Below are 15,130 nucleotides of genomic sequence, written 5' to 3' on the forward strand. Positions count from 1 at the left end.
TCAGTTTTTACATTTTCTTTCTGCTCAGTCAATCTCCACTTTAACTTTCACATTCTTCTTCTTATGTTTGTGGTGATTCATGCATACCACCCCCTACTGGGCAGGGAGAAGAATTTCAAGCAAAAATTGACTTATCTGTTTCTCACCCACACCTATCATATCACTTCTGAAGTCATGGATTTACCATTGGAGTCTTATGGATTACTTTTATGCTGCCATTATGTGATTTTGGAGTGTCAGAATTTTGGCACCCATTCACTTGCATTGTATGGACCTACAAAGCTGAGAAAGTCTTCTAAAAATCTTCATTTGTGTTCTACAGAAAAAAGAAAGTCATACACATTAGAGATGGCATGAGGGAGAGTAAATGATGAGAGAATTTTTATTTTTGGGTGAACTATCCCTTTAACTTACTACAGATACATTACAAGTGTAGTCCAGTTTGATGATAAAAACATGGCAACTCACGTGTTTGGAAGGTGACGCCCGTCTCCTGGGTAACCTGGCATCCCTCGTTGACTGCTGTAAGGCTGATCGTGTAAGTCTGTCCACAAGCTAGCTCGCTGACATTGCAGTAATTGTCTACAGAGACGCAGGTGGCGATGTGGCTGTTGTTACTGGTAGCAGTGAGCTCATAGGATGTAGCTCCGCCACTCCATTCCCAGCTGACCAATGCCGTGGCATTCTCACAATTCACATCGACAGTGACCAAACTGGAATCTGGTGGACAGGGGGCTGGACACACAGACACACTGACTAATCACAAGCCTGCTCAGTCATAACGGACACTAGGGATGGGCCTATGCACAAACAATAACACTAAAACAGTTCATTGAACGATTTGTTTTAATATGTAGGTTTTTATGTCTCTATAATGTTACAACTTATACAGTATATTCCTATTGCTATGCCACAGAATGACTGTGGCAGTACATTATTTGCTGATTTATGTATATTAGACTTCTAACCTGATGTAAGGAGAACAGTCTCGCTATCTGTGCTGTTAAAAGTTTCTCCAATGGCGCGTACGTGAGCTTGGTAAACGGTACCACAAATCAGCCTCGTCACACTGCAGCTAGAGCTTGTCGTGTAGCAGGACAGACTGTGACCGTTACGGCCCTCCAGGAACACCACGTATGCCAGCGCCCCCTCACTCTCCTCCCACGACACAATCCCTTTATCACTCGAGCACTTCACATGAGTCTGCACATCCTTGGGTGGGCAGGGTTCTAGAAAATGACACACATAACGAGAACGGCACAGATAAGGCTTTCAGTTGTTGAAAGCCTATGCAGAAAGCCCTAAAATCATTGAAATAGTGGCAAATTTAAAAGTATAGTTCACAATGAACTGTCATTGTATGGAAAAGAGCTGTGTGAAAAAAATACATCTTAAAAATCTCTCCTTTTGTGTTACACAGAAAAATAAATGCATACAGGTTTGGAATGGCATAAGGGTAAATAATGGCAGAATTTTCATTTATAGGTGAAACTATTCCTTTAGCGCACCTGTCTTTAGGGTAGATGGTGCAGAAACAGCAATCCCATGGCACACATCATTCTGGGCTGTCACAGTGATGCTGTATGTCTGACTGCAGGAGAGATTGTAGAGGGCACAGGACGTGTCGCTGGTTGAACAGGACACAACTGATCCTTGATCAGTGGCAGCCTGGGCTGTATACATGACAGCCCCTTTGGTCCTGTCCCAGGACAGCTGGCCAATAGATAAGCTGTACTGCACCTCCACATGCTGAGGTGTACAGGGGCCTGAGAACATAACAAAAATAAAGAAATGATTGGCCTTTTCAGAATGAAAATTTAACTAATGCTAGGGTGTTGTTCCTGGTTACCAGGATGTTGTCATGCAGTTTTGATTTTTTCTGGGTGTTTTTAAGCATGATTCGTTGTGGTTGCATGGGTGTTCTGGGTGGTTGCTAGGGTGTTGCTAAGTGATTGTTAGGGTCTTCTTGTTCAGGGATGCAAACTCAAAATAGGTGAAAAAGGTGTTCCAGATGTATACTTTCAGCTGATATGTTTGTTGTATTTAAAGCTTTTTGTTGTATTTAAGTGTTTAAGCTAAAATGAACCCTTTCAAGTGATTTTAATAAGGAAAATGTAGAACAATTTGAAAATGTGACTTTTGCTGAAAGGTGAGTAATTTTCCTCCCTGCTTGTTTGTTGATAGGGCATTGTTATACAGTTGCTAGAATGTTCTGACTGGTATCTAGGGCATTGCTAGGGGGTTGCTAAGTGTTCTGGTTGTTTGAAGGTAGTTCATAGGGTGTTCTGGGTGGTTACTAGGGAATTGCTAGATGTTCTGATTAGTTGCTAGGTGGTTAATAGGGTTTTCTGGGTGGTTGCTAGGGGTTTGTTAGGGGTTGCTATGTTTTCTGGGTGGTAGCTAGGTGGTTGATGGGGTGTTCTGAGTGGTTGCTATGCCATTGCTAGAGGGTTGCTAGGCGGTTGAGAGAGTTATCTTGGTGGTTGCTAGGGTGTTTTGTAACACTTGATTTATACTGTTCATACAACAACTTAGAGTATCTACTTGAATTTTGTCTATATGAACAAGTAACCTAAAATAAACCTTTTCTATTTCACAATAGCCGTAAATAACACCTGTGACCAAAATGACAGTGACTAAAATAAATATCAAAGGTGACTTCCCTAACAACACAAAGTTTTATCACAATGAAACAAGTCTTTGGGGGTTTATTGCCTGTTAAAGCCTTTAATCCTAAAATTTAGAAATATTAATAGTGATGCACATTTTATGAATAGCATGAATTGACTATTGCAATGGAATAAAACTTGAAAGTGCACACACAATTAAATATCATTTCCATTTGCTATAAATTCCTCCTTTATGACCTTAACAAAACAAAACTGCTTTGTTCCAAAATCGCGATAAAAAAATGTCACATAAACCAGAGTGTAATCTGAGTTGGAGTTTGTTGTTTTGTGTCTGTCTAGTCTTTGTCTAAACTCACCTGTCTTCAAGTGTCCAATCATGTTTGCAGTACTGCTGCAGGTCTGTCCATGTGCTGACACAGTGATGTTGTAGCTCTCTGCACAGGCCAGGTCTGCTAGCTCACAGCTGGTGTCATTACTCTCACAGCTGAGTGTATGACCGGACTCGCTGATTGCAGCGGCTGTGTACTGTATCGCTCCTATGCCTGGCTGCCATGACAATGCAGCCGTACCAGACTGACAATCTATCAGTGATCGGATGTCACGAGCTGAACATGGAACTGGAAATACAGGCATAAAACTGTCAGTAACACAAAGTTAAGTTCGTATCACTCTTTGCTGGCTGCTGCCTTCCTCCAGTCTGTGTGTGTATTCACGGTCAGGGTTGGGGAGTAATGGAATACATGTAACAGGAATACGTATTTAAAATACAAAATATAAGTAACTGTATTCCACTACAGTTACAGTTTAAATCATTGGTATTTAGAATACAGTTACATTCAAAAAGTATTTTGATTACTGAAGAGATTATTTTGCATTTTATTGTCATTTGTTTCATTTAATATTTAGTCCTTTCAGATGGAAAACATTTATCCATATAAATGATGCGATCCAAAGTGCATTTGAACAGCGGTGAAACACTTTCTTATGATGTGTTACATTCATACGAGCAGACAGAGAAGTAAGTTTGAAGTAAGTTTGGAGCAGAAGAAACAGAAATAAACCTTGTGTAAATTGTCAGCTTTACGCTAAGCTAAAATGCTATTTCTAGCTATTTTACATGCACATGTTACCAGACACAATCATATTTTTTATCAAGAAAATTCACGTCGGATCATAATTTCTTTTTTTCTAATAAGACCTTTGATATTAGGGCAAAAATCATATTCTTGACAATAATTTTTCCCGTAAAAATATCTAAAAATCTTTAAAACAAGATCAATTTGATTTATCTTATTTTAGAAACAACGCTACATAAGATATTTAGGTCTTATTAAATCTACCACTGCTGAAGAAGTAATCCAAAGTATTTAGAATACGTTACTGACCTTTAGTAATCTAACAGAATATGTTACAAATAAAATTTCACAGCATGTATTCTGTAATCTGTAGTGGAATACATTTCAAAAGTAACCCTCCCAACCCTGATTATTTATATAAGTATGCTATTTATGTCAGTTCTCGTATATGCAAGAACCCAAGGGCGTAGATTTGGCTGGAACATTGGGGGGCTTGCAGTGTGAAGCATTTACATGTTTCCATTGATCATGCTATAAATAATGGGGGGGTTGTACCTGCTTGTTTTGATTATTGGGGAGGTTACCATAAAAACTCATAAGCGGGAAAGTGAAAGTGAATTCTGCATGAAAATAATTAAAAGCTTAAAAGAAAATTGAAAAGAATTTGACAGATGTGGCAGTAATGAGTGAGTGTGTGTGTAAATCAGTGTGTTCTCTTTACCCGAGTGTGTCTCAAAGACGGCACTAGGTGGGCTGTTACAGTATCCATCTGATGCCACCACACTGACGTGGTAGATCTGTCCGCAATTGAGTCCATTAACTGTACATGTAGTGTTGTTCAGGCTTTGACAGTTGGTGAGATGGCCATTACTGTCCTCAAGGGTAGCCGTGTAAGAGTCCGCTCCCGCACTCTCCTGCCAGAACACGGACAGGCCGTTCCCCTGGCAGCTCACATTAGTGGTCACAGTCACGGGTATGCAGGGCACTGGACATGAGAGAAGTGAGATTTTTTATTAAGTCTCATGAAGGGTAGCATGATTTGTTCCTCAGTTATGTGGAATGAGAATCTGGACCAATGAGATTTTAGTGTGGGTTGGGCAATCCAGTGCAACAGAAACAGAAACTAAGTGACCAACATAAAGTTTGTTCAGATTAGTTCAACAGTTCTAAATATAAACTAGACGTATCCACATTCATTGGTTCATCAAAGTTTGCAACCCATAACCAACTATCAACTCAGTCTAGAAGCTGAATATTTTTGATATAATGAACACACCTGTTCTGACTGGAGCAGGTGCACTGGGTGGGCTGGCGCAGGTGCTGTGCTTTGCTATGATTGTGGCGGTGTACGGCACACCGCACAACAGTGATGTCAGATCACATGACTGGCCAAACCCTGAGCAGCTGTCAAAGAAGATGCCATCAACACTATAGGCTTGGACTGTGTAGAGCTCACCAGCTTCATTGCTCACCCAAGACAAGGTGGCCACGTTATCACTGCAGCTCGTAGTGGACACAAGACCCTCCGGGATACAGGGAACTGTGGGGTGAAATACACTGAGATATAGAGCATGCTTGTACATATGTATAATACCGTTCATACAAAGACACCCATGTTGTAAGAACTGTAATAAGCGTATGTAGCGCTTTACAAGAAAAAGGTACAAAGTAGGAATTGAAAATCTAATAGGGATGGGATGATATTGTTATCTCACGATTCGGTTCGATATACAATATCAGGTTCACGATTTGATATAATCTCGAGTCAATATAATAACACTTAAATTACAAAATATTACAGATTGTTCTTTTTATTTATATACACATTATAATTTCTCATCAAAATAAAGTTCTTTAATACACAATATAAATGCTCAAAGTTTAAATAATAAGAGTTATAAGAGTTATAAGCTATAAGTCTATAGAAAAGATCACAAACAAATAAGCTTTCAAAAATCATGGGGTACATTCAGGCTGATCAGGTGCAGAACAAGCAATAGAACTGAACAAAAGCTGTCCTGAAAAAAAGTATTTGAAAGTGAATATTTTATTCTTTAATCATTTGTTTGCCATCATTATTATCACATTTTAACTTTTTAAAAATACAAAGAATCTACATTCTATTAATTAATATTATATAATTAAATTGTATATATAATAAAGTTATGAGCTATCAATGTTTGAAATAATGTGTACAATTTACAAGTACTTTAAGAGTTTCAGCATGTATTTCGCAATGTTCTGGTTCAGCAAATATCAACAAAATTCCCTCTTGTAAGAACTCTGTGCAGTGTATGAACGCTATGGGACACCGTCTGAGTGTCACAAGGTCTGAAGCCTTTATACAATCAAGCCAATTTATTGGCTGATGGCGCTTAAGCGACACCCCTAGGGAGCTACATCACAGGCTCCACAAAGGCACTCGCTTTCTTGCCATCGAGTCAGATTTTCTCTTCTTCAGTGCACACATTTTCTAAGCCCGTATTTGTTTCTAGCGACTCAGTCAAAGCGAGGATTATTTTTCTCCCTTTTGAGTGGCAAACACGTAAGGACGTTGTTTACTTAGCGTGAATTTCAGAGCAATTTCAATGTGGGTTTCCAAACATTACAAGGGACCGATGAGGACAACGGCGCTTCGTTGAGGCTCGCAATTTCTCACCACGAGGCGCTATCCCCACTTGTTCCAGTTCTATGGCCTCCAGATTTGGAGGTCTCTATGCTGGAGCCGTTTGAGATTTCGGCTTTGTGTCTCAGAAGATAGAAGTGCGAACACCGTATTCTTCTTTGTGTTTGTTGCCCTACCCCTGAGCAAAAGTGTAAGAGCCCCAACATACTTCATGCAAGTATTCAAATGCAGACGTGTGCACTTTGTCAATGCATGGCCAACATGTGGTCCTGTTGTACATACATTACGTGCAGTCTTGCATTGCTCTAGCGGTTACAAACCTTGGACCACAAGGGGCCGAAAGAGTTTTTTAGGCACAACAAAACCGGATGTGGTGGAGTCAACATGTTGACAGTTAAGGAGTGTGCTTTTGTATTTGCTAAAAAGACGACTGAAAAATACAGTATGTTTGTATAATCTAACTTGTTCGGCAAGACTCTCCTCAAATTGCTGCTCTGCCATGACAGTTGTTGATTGAACAAATAAAATCAGCTGTAGTGCCCCTTGCAGCAACGATGAGAATACAGCGCGTACTTGCGTTAGGTTATGAATTGCACTCTGACACATTTCACAACACAATGACGCATGAAATATAGCTTGCGTAGCAAGATGCATCTGCATTCAGGTACTTATGTAGAGTATGTTTGGGCCTTAAGTCTCGTCGGACATGCTCTGAGGCTTAGCTCGGCGGCCATTTTCTGATGAACAACATGTGCAAGAGCCACACACATCGTGAGCCATCACTATTAAGAAACACTGTATGAGACAATTTGTCATTGAACGGTAAGAAAACTAATTGGGGTCCTTTGTCCCTATTGTTTTTTTTTTCTGTTTCGTTCTGGAAGAATACACAAAGTGCTGCTTGCGGCGGAGGGGATCCTGCTTGGACTGGTGAGCCTGGCCGCAGAACAAGGGGGCTGGAATAGCAGAATATTCCCCAACTGAGTGATGGTGAAACAATGCGTGGAGTGCTTTGTCTGTGCCATAATTCTCTCAGGATTCTATCAGGAGATGTATGGTATTTTAAATCGATTGCGGCATGGATGTCGCTCTTTTCAGACAGCTGTTGGATCTACAGTACACACAATAGTTTTGCAGTCCAACCAAGTGCATTGTGTTAAGGAGTGCCTTTTTGAGATTACCGGCTCCGTTTGGACTTTCCCTCGATTTCCCCCTGCAGCTCATGCTGGGGAACGAGTTGGTCAAGGTGATACTTTTGTTTGTGAGGGTGATAAACAACAGACTTTGTGCCTCCTTCTACGAATCGAGGTTAGTAAACACTAACTCTCTAAATTCTCTATCCAGTGTGCAAAAGCACTTTGTCTCAAGTACTACACGGTATTCCCCAATTGTATATGCTGGGACCAGTTTAGTGTCTAACCTGTTTTTGTACATCAATTTAGCTCAGTTTCCCCCGTAATTTGCGCTGGTGAACGAGCATTACATATTTTCATCTTGAGTTTTGCCTCTGCCTCCATGACCAGTGGTCTCGGGGCACATGTAATATAACTCAATGTACAATAAAAATAGGTCTACATATGAGCTTTACGGGCTTGGTGTGTAACGAAGGGTGAGGCCCCATTCAGTGAACGAAATTGGACCGTATAAACGCATCCGTTTCTCCCCTGTTTGCCCTTCGGTCAGTATCAGGATGAGTTCACCATTGCACACACCTCGAAAGCACAACAACCAGAATATAGTTCAGTTTCCCCCTGCAGCTTGCGCTGGGGAGCAAACAATGAGCGATCGGATCTCGAATTCAGCCTCTGTCTCCATGACGTAGGGTCTCGAGACATGCATAACAGAATTCGATGTTCAACAAGCACAAGTGTATACAAAACACACAGTCACAAGCACCACACTCTGTCACCCCCATAAGAATGCTGGGGCCGTTGTGGCTGACCAGTTTGTTCCCAATATCCCCCATGTTAACACACTCTTCTCCTCTCAAAATGCCTGGGAAGAGGTTTTATCAATTAATGTCCATGCTGTATACACACTTCAGGACGTTTTTTTTTACATACTTAGATATAATAAAGGCAATTCTCCCTACATTCTTCCCCATTCAACATGCCAGGAAAGATGTTTTATTCCATGAACATCACTGCTGTAGAGTGCGTTTTTTTATACATGCTTGGATATAATACAGGACAAACATTATTTACTTTCAATCTCAAGCACATTTCATCAAAAAACAAGGCAATTTTCCAGGTATTTCACTTAAACTGTGTAAACAGTGTAGAAAAAGCACAGTAGTGGTAAAATCAAGCAATATAGATCTTATGATGTTTGATGAGTCGTTTCATTTATGATAACATGGACAGAAACCTGTAAATTGCCATGATATGGTTCATAATTTATTTTCTTTGCTATATATCGAAATTCTATATATCGTCCCATCCCTAAAATCTAACGTCAATTTTTAACAAGATAAGTCCATTTTTGTTTGTTTTTTTCTCAACAAAGCATGAAGGCCCCAGTACACTGACAGCAAAGTGCTTCTTCCTTCTTCACTCAGAGCCAAAAAGAAGTTCAAAATGGCTGAGCAACGACATACCGTTTGTAAACATTCAGACACTAGCCACATCTCTGGGGGAGGCATTTAGAGGAGCATTTAAATATAAGGAAGCTCAAGACTACATGTAAAACATCAGCTAATATGACATTAAAATGTGTTTGACTTCATGCCTCATTCTATGAATAGAATTCACACAAGATCAGTAAAAGAAGTTGTTTTAACTACTCAGTGATGATTTAAAGTAATACATATGCAGTACATAATGTGTAATTTGTCGTGTTTACATTCTGCATTCATGGTGCTAATGTGCTAACACGCTATACCCAGGCATAATATGCACCGATTACACTCTGCTATTGTAATTTATGATGACACTGATACTACTGCAAAGATGGGTGTATAAAAGAGTGTAAGTGGGTAGAATACAGACAAAAGAATTATGAAAGGCATTTCTTACTTTGGACAGATGTGTGATTGACTTTCGGACTTTCAGCACATGAGTAAAGCAGCATATCAAACAATAGAGTGAATGGGCACTTGAGAGTATTTGAGTAGATTTTATTCCTTTTGTAGACTAATTAAACCAAAAATCACATGACATGTTCTTGGAAAATGTCTCTACACGAATGATCGTACAGATGTACAGTATGTTTGCACCAGCTCGCTAATAACTCAACACACCAGTGTGTTCATGTTGACTGATGTTAATTGACTGAATGGGAATTAGCTGTTGGCCTCAATGTAGGTGGAGCTCCGGGTCACACCTACCGATGACGTAGACCAATGGCAGTCAGAAGGTGTTTAGAATTTGGTAAAAAGTTTTCCTGAAAGTTTGCCCTGGTGAGCTGTTATGAACCACAAAATGAAAAAAAAAAAACTCTCCTTTTGGACAGATTTTGTTCTCTATGACGTCACAATCGTTTGTTCTTCGTATGAAGTATGCAGGGGCCTTTAGTGAACGGTGATGCTTAACTTTTGAAAACCTTAAGAAAATGTTGTTTGTGCACCTCAGAAGGTCACACTAATTATTAGAGCTGTTTATATATATATATATATATATATATAGATATATATAGATAGATAGATAGATAGATAGATAGATAGATAGATAGATAAGGTTTGGAATTGTCACAACCCTGTTGCCAAAATTTGGGACATGTGTGACCACAGTTTATAACAATGATTTGTGTGATGTTGGTATTTTCTAGTAATAAACATTAAATGAACATAAATAGTAAATAAATAAAATGTATGCAATTAAAATTTTATTATTAAAATATTATAATATTACTATTATTTATAATAATAAAAAAATAAAAGAACCTGATTAGTGTGATTGTTACAAATTAATCTGTCAGCTAGCTAGTTTGGGACCAAATTTTGGTTTGTTGTTTTTGATAAACTTGCATTTGCCATAAATTAAAGAAAAACATTTATGATAATTTATTTTAATAAACATTTGGTAAAAGTGCTGTATGGTTGAGCTTGACAAAAGCAGCCAACATTACAATTTTAGTAAAAATGAGAATGTAATGTAATGAATGTATTGAAATGCTATTTTTCTTGCTATGTTAATTTTGTTATATAATAGTTTATCTAACATAACTAAGACTTCTCTAAAAAGAATATGGGTTTTGTTCTTTTGTTTGTTAAAAACATACTGCACCCTATTCGTGCAAAGTGCTGTACTGTATGTGCGTGTGTATTACCTGACCGTACGATGACCTCAGTGCTCTGGGAGCTGTTGCATGTGCGACCTTCAGCAGTGACTGTCAGGACATACATCTGGCCACACAGAAGAGAAGTGACCTCACAGGAAGTTGAGTTTGCCGTGCAGCAGGTGGTGTCTCCGTCAGCTCTTTCCAAAGTAGCCATGTAGCTCAAAGCATTAACACTCTCAAGCCATGACACACTCACTGTACCAGTGTCACAGCTCACTGATGTGGCCACATTCTGAGGAGGACAAGGGGCTGAGAGAGAGAGAGAAGTGTAAAACTAGATTTGTACTAAATTAAGTGAAGAAAATGTGAGTGTTGTCGACACAATGCTACAGTATGTGTGTTGTTTGCCAGGCTATTGCTGTGTGGTCAATAGAGTGCTCTGGGTGGTTGCTTACTGGTCAAAATAAAAAGTCCACCCCTATGTTTCTATGATATTCTGGTCTCTAGATATGGCTCGGGTCGCTCATTCAGTGTGAGTCTTAGTGATTTTTTTCGGCTGTTGAAAAATTTAGGTCTGTTCACTTAGAAAACTAATAGCGTGCCTCTTATCACTAAGCCACATGATTAGAGGTGTCGTTCTTGTCTGTAGCACAAATGGTGTTAAATTAAGTTTAAATGGGTCATATCATACTTTTTATTTATTTATTTTTGCTGAAATATACTGTACAAATTGTTTTCATCTCAAAGGGTGATTTTGACCTCTTTAATAACTAGGGTTAGGGGTTCATTTAAAAATCACTAATTACGTAGTCTAGCATTAGACTAAACATTAAAGGAATGTTCCAGGTTAAATACAAGTTGAACTCAATTGACAGAATTTGTGGCATAATGTTGATTACCACAAAAATTTATTTCAACTTGTTCCTCCTTTTCTTAAAAAAAATTAAAAAAAAAATTAAAAAAAATAAGAATTACAGTTATGAATGCGGGCCAATTTTTTTACGTTAAAACACTCACTGTTAAAAAATTATAGTCACAAGACATAAAGGATATGCATGTAACATGATTTTAATGTGATAAAAATCACTCACTAACCTTTTCTGTGTAAAGTTATAGCCAATTTCACAACTTCGTTCCCATGACAATGTAATGTCAACAAACCCTAAAACGACTATAAAAATGACAATTTAAACAACTTTACAGCTCAAATAATACACAAGTTTTAACAGAAAAATGAATGTAAGTGCTTAACCCTCCAAAAATTTTCCCCATTCACTTTCATTGTAAGTGCCTCACTGTAACCTCGATTTGTGCTTTTCTTTTTTTAAAGAAAAGGAGGGACGAGTCTAAATAAATTTTTGTGGTAATCAGCATTATGCTACACCACAAATGCCGTCGAGCTTAACTTGTATTGAACCCAGAATATTCTTTTAATGAAGAAAAGCATCCTTTACTGTCTCTCTGTCTCACCTGTCTCACTCTCCACAGTGTTGCTGACTGGGCTCTCGCATTGACTGTTGGATGCCGTCATGGTGAAGTTGTAGAATCTTCCACACTGTAGTTCTTCAACTGTACATTGGCTTTCAGTTGAGTTACATTGGTATATCTCTCCATCACTGTCAGTTGCCACTGCGAGATACAGCTCTGCTCCAGCTGACTCTTCCCATGTTAGCCAAGCCGAGTCAGACAGACAGTCCATCTCAACATTCAGCAACATGGGGACACAAGGAGCTGAAAACACCAACACACAGCCCAGAAGTCAATTATAATACAATATAAAAGACAGACAGATGATAGATAGATAAATGACAGATGGATGGATGGATGGATAGATAGACAGATCATGCCTTAATGTCTTAAAGCCCCCAGTGATCAAGCTGAAGTGACTGTAGCAAGGAAAAAACTTATTTCAATGTTATTTAGTGGTGAAAAAAAAAAAAAAAAAACTCGAGAAGAACCTGACCTCTGGTTTTAAAATATACGTACATAATCCAATATTATTTTGCAGCTTGAGCAAAAATTGATCGGCACTGTAATTTTTTTGGCCTCTACCCCCCATGTAAACTTTACCGGCACTATTACCTGCACAATGTGTGCTAGTGTTGTGCTCATACCCGTTTATATTTCGATGTCAAAACTAGAGAATAATAAGTCTCATGTAATCACAGGTTTCTTACATTGTCCGATTTTTTAATAAGTAGGTTCCCTATCGATTCAGTTAACTCAACATTGCAGTAAATGCTTTTGGGTAAATGCTTCTCCGATGACCTAGTTGAAGCCCTCGTATCACAATGGCAATCTTATGATTGGAAATGGTGTTTGAGCCCCACCCCTTTAGGCTCACAGTTGGCCTATATAAGCAGGTGCGCAAACACCATTTCTTAAGAATTTTCTTCCTTGAAGACCGACATAATCTCGTCTTGACTACGACAATCATCTCGTCTTGAACAGCCCTCTCTTTGCAGTCGACGGAAACCCACCAGCGAACAGGACTTCCGTGCAGATGCATCAGGATATTCATCACCTGACTCTCATCACCTGCAGCAAAAGATTCACTGCCCCTGTAGTGTTCCAGAGAAGAGTCTCTCTGCTTCGCCACTGGCATCGGATTCTTCACCTCAGCGAGACATCTACCCACTACCTGCAGCACTCAGGCAGGAGCTGTATCCTTTGAAATATATATATATAACACTCAATAAAGAGCCACTAGTGTGTACGCGTCTTTTTAAAGATGTCGTATCGCAAGTGTTCATGCGAGCAACACATCGCTCCGTCAGATCAACATGACGGTTCTTCCCAGAAGTCCATGAAGAGCTCATGAAGACCTGGTGCACGTCCTATTTGTCTCACGTCCAGGTTGGAGCTATGGTCCTCAATAAAGTGCATCACATGGAGGAACAGGGATATGCTAAGCTTCTCCCTATTGAAGAGGCGGTTACAGCTCATCTCTGTCTGTCTACCGCTATGGGATGGAAACCCCGCCCTGCCCACCCTTCCAAGCCGTGCAGACTAATGTCTGCACTGGGTGGAAGAGCTTGTACGGTGGTGGGCCAGGCTGGCTAGGCACTTTATAGCATGTTGGTGCTTCAAGTCTGCCAGGCCAAGCTCCTCAAAAATATAGATGAGCAAGGCCCGAATCCTGACATGTTCAAAGAGCTCCGAAACCGCCACAGATTTGCCGCTGTGAGCTACAAAGCTTAACGCGCAGGCCATCAGGAAAGCGATGGGTAATCTGGTGGTTTTGGACCGGCATGTTTGGTTAACGCTCACAGAGATGTGTGATGTCGAAAAAGCCGCCGTTCTTCTCGGCCTAGATCTGAAGAAAGCCCGGCTCAACACACATGCTGTTCCACTTCCTGCCAAAGTTCACTGGGACTGGGATGTTGTACAAAATGCTGTTACTGGGTGTTGTTTGCCAATAAACAATGTGTTGAAAACAAAAAAAAAGCCCTTGTTGCGACTGCACAAGATGCTCATAAATTCTCAAAGAGAGGGCTCAGTTTCTCTTCACATTTCTCACACACTATGCTCAACCGCTTCCCTATGGTGAGCGGCGCTCTACCTCCTATAAAGAGCAGATCGATGCACCCACACAGACACATGGCGAGCTCTCACTGGTGTGTCAGATTGGGTGTAAAAAACGATCGAGCATGGTTATACGCTCCAATTTGCGCACCAGCCGCCTCGATCCAATGGTATTCTGCCATCTATGGTTCCGCCACGAGACGCGCTGCTGTTATGGGCAGAAATTCACAACCTTCTCGCAAAAGACGCGATAAAGATTGTTCCAGACTGCCAAGCTCACAAAGGGTTTTACAGCGCTATTTTCTCATTCTGAAAAAAGACAACAGGCTTTGGCTTATTCTAGATCTGAGAAATTTGAATCGCACACTTGCAAAATGCCCATTCAAAATGTTAACTCAGAAATAGATCTTATCATACATCCGCCCACAGGACTGGTTTGCATCGATAGATCTAAGGGACGCATATTTTCATGTACGAATTGTGCCGAATCACAGGCTGTTCTGGAGATTTGCATTAAAGGGAACGGCATATCAATTTAAAGTCCTCCCCTTCGGGTTGTCTCTGGCCCCACGCATGTTCACGAAATATGTTGATGCGGTGCTCGCCCCTTTGAAGATGAACGGCATGCGCATTCAGAATTACCTTGTCGATTGTCTATTGCTGGCCCGATCAGAGGCTTTGCTATGCGAGCACAGGGACTTGATACCTCACCATTTGAACAGCCTAGGCCTCAATGTCAACTGGGCGAAAAGCACACTTTCTCCCAGCCAACAAATCTCCTTTTTGGGGGTTGGACTTGACTCCATGAACATGCGCGCGCACCTCATGAGCGAATGCATTCGGACCATTCATCAGTGTCTGTCTCAGATCAAACTGGGGAAAGCATTTCCACTGAAGTCATTTAAGAAAATGCTGGGTTTTATGATGGCAGCATCCACTGTCATACCATTAGGTCTTTTAAACATGAGACCTCTCCAGTGCTGCCTCAAACATCATGTACCGCATCACACTTGGCGCCAAGGGTGCATGCGCATCACCGTGACTTGCCGCTGTCT

General features: G+C 40.2%; 1 protein-coding gene across 1 annotated transcript in view; it reads right to left on the bottom strand.

The window, feature by feature from the left end:
- LOC127418869 (uncharacterized) overlaps positions 1–15,130 on the bottom strand; it is a 72,013-nt gene that overhangs the window by 27,105 nt on the left and 29,778 nt on the right. Inside the window, exons 22-29 of the mRNA XM_051659718.1 lie at positions 12,021–12,281; positions 10,599–10,859; positions 4,983–5,246; positions 4,428–4,691; positions 2,987–3,247; positions 1,509–1,766; positions 969–1,229; positions 469–735 (exon numbers count right to left, since the gene is read on the bottom strand). Of these exons, the coding sequence (XP_051515678.1) occupies positions 469–735; positions 969–1,229; positions 1,509–1,766; positions 2,987–3,247; positions 4,428–4,691; positions 4,983–5,246; positions 10,599–10,859; positions 12,021–12,281 (2,097 nt within the window). The remainder of the gene's footprint in view (positions 1–468; positions 736–968; positions 1,230–1,508; positions 1,767–2,986; positions 3,248–4,427; positions 4,692–4,982; positions 5,247–10,598; positions 10,860–12,020; positions 12,282–15,130) is intronic.

Source organism: Myxocyprinus asiaticus, chromosome 28, assembly GCF_019703515.2.
Source record: "Myxocyprinus asiaticus isolate MX2 ecotype Aquarium Trade chromosome 28, UBuf_Myxa_2, whole genome shotgun sequence".
NCBI classification, from domain to species: Eukaryota; Metazoa; Chordata; class Actinopteri; order Cypriniformes; family Catostomidae; genus Myxocyprinus; species Myxocyprinus asiaticus.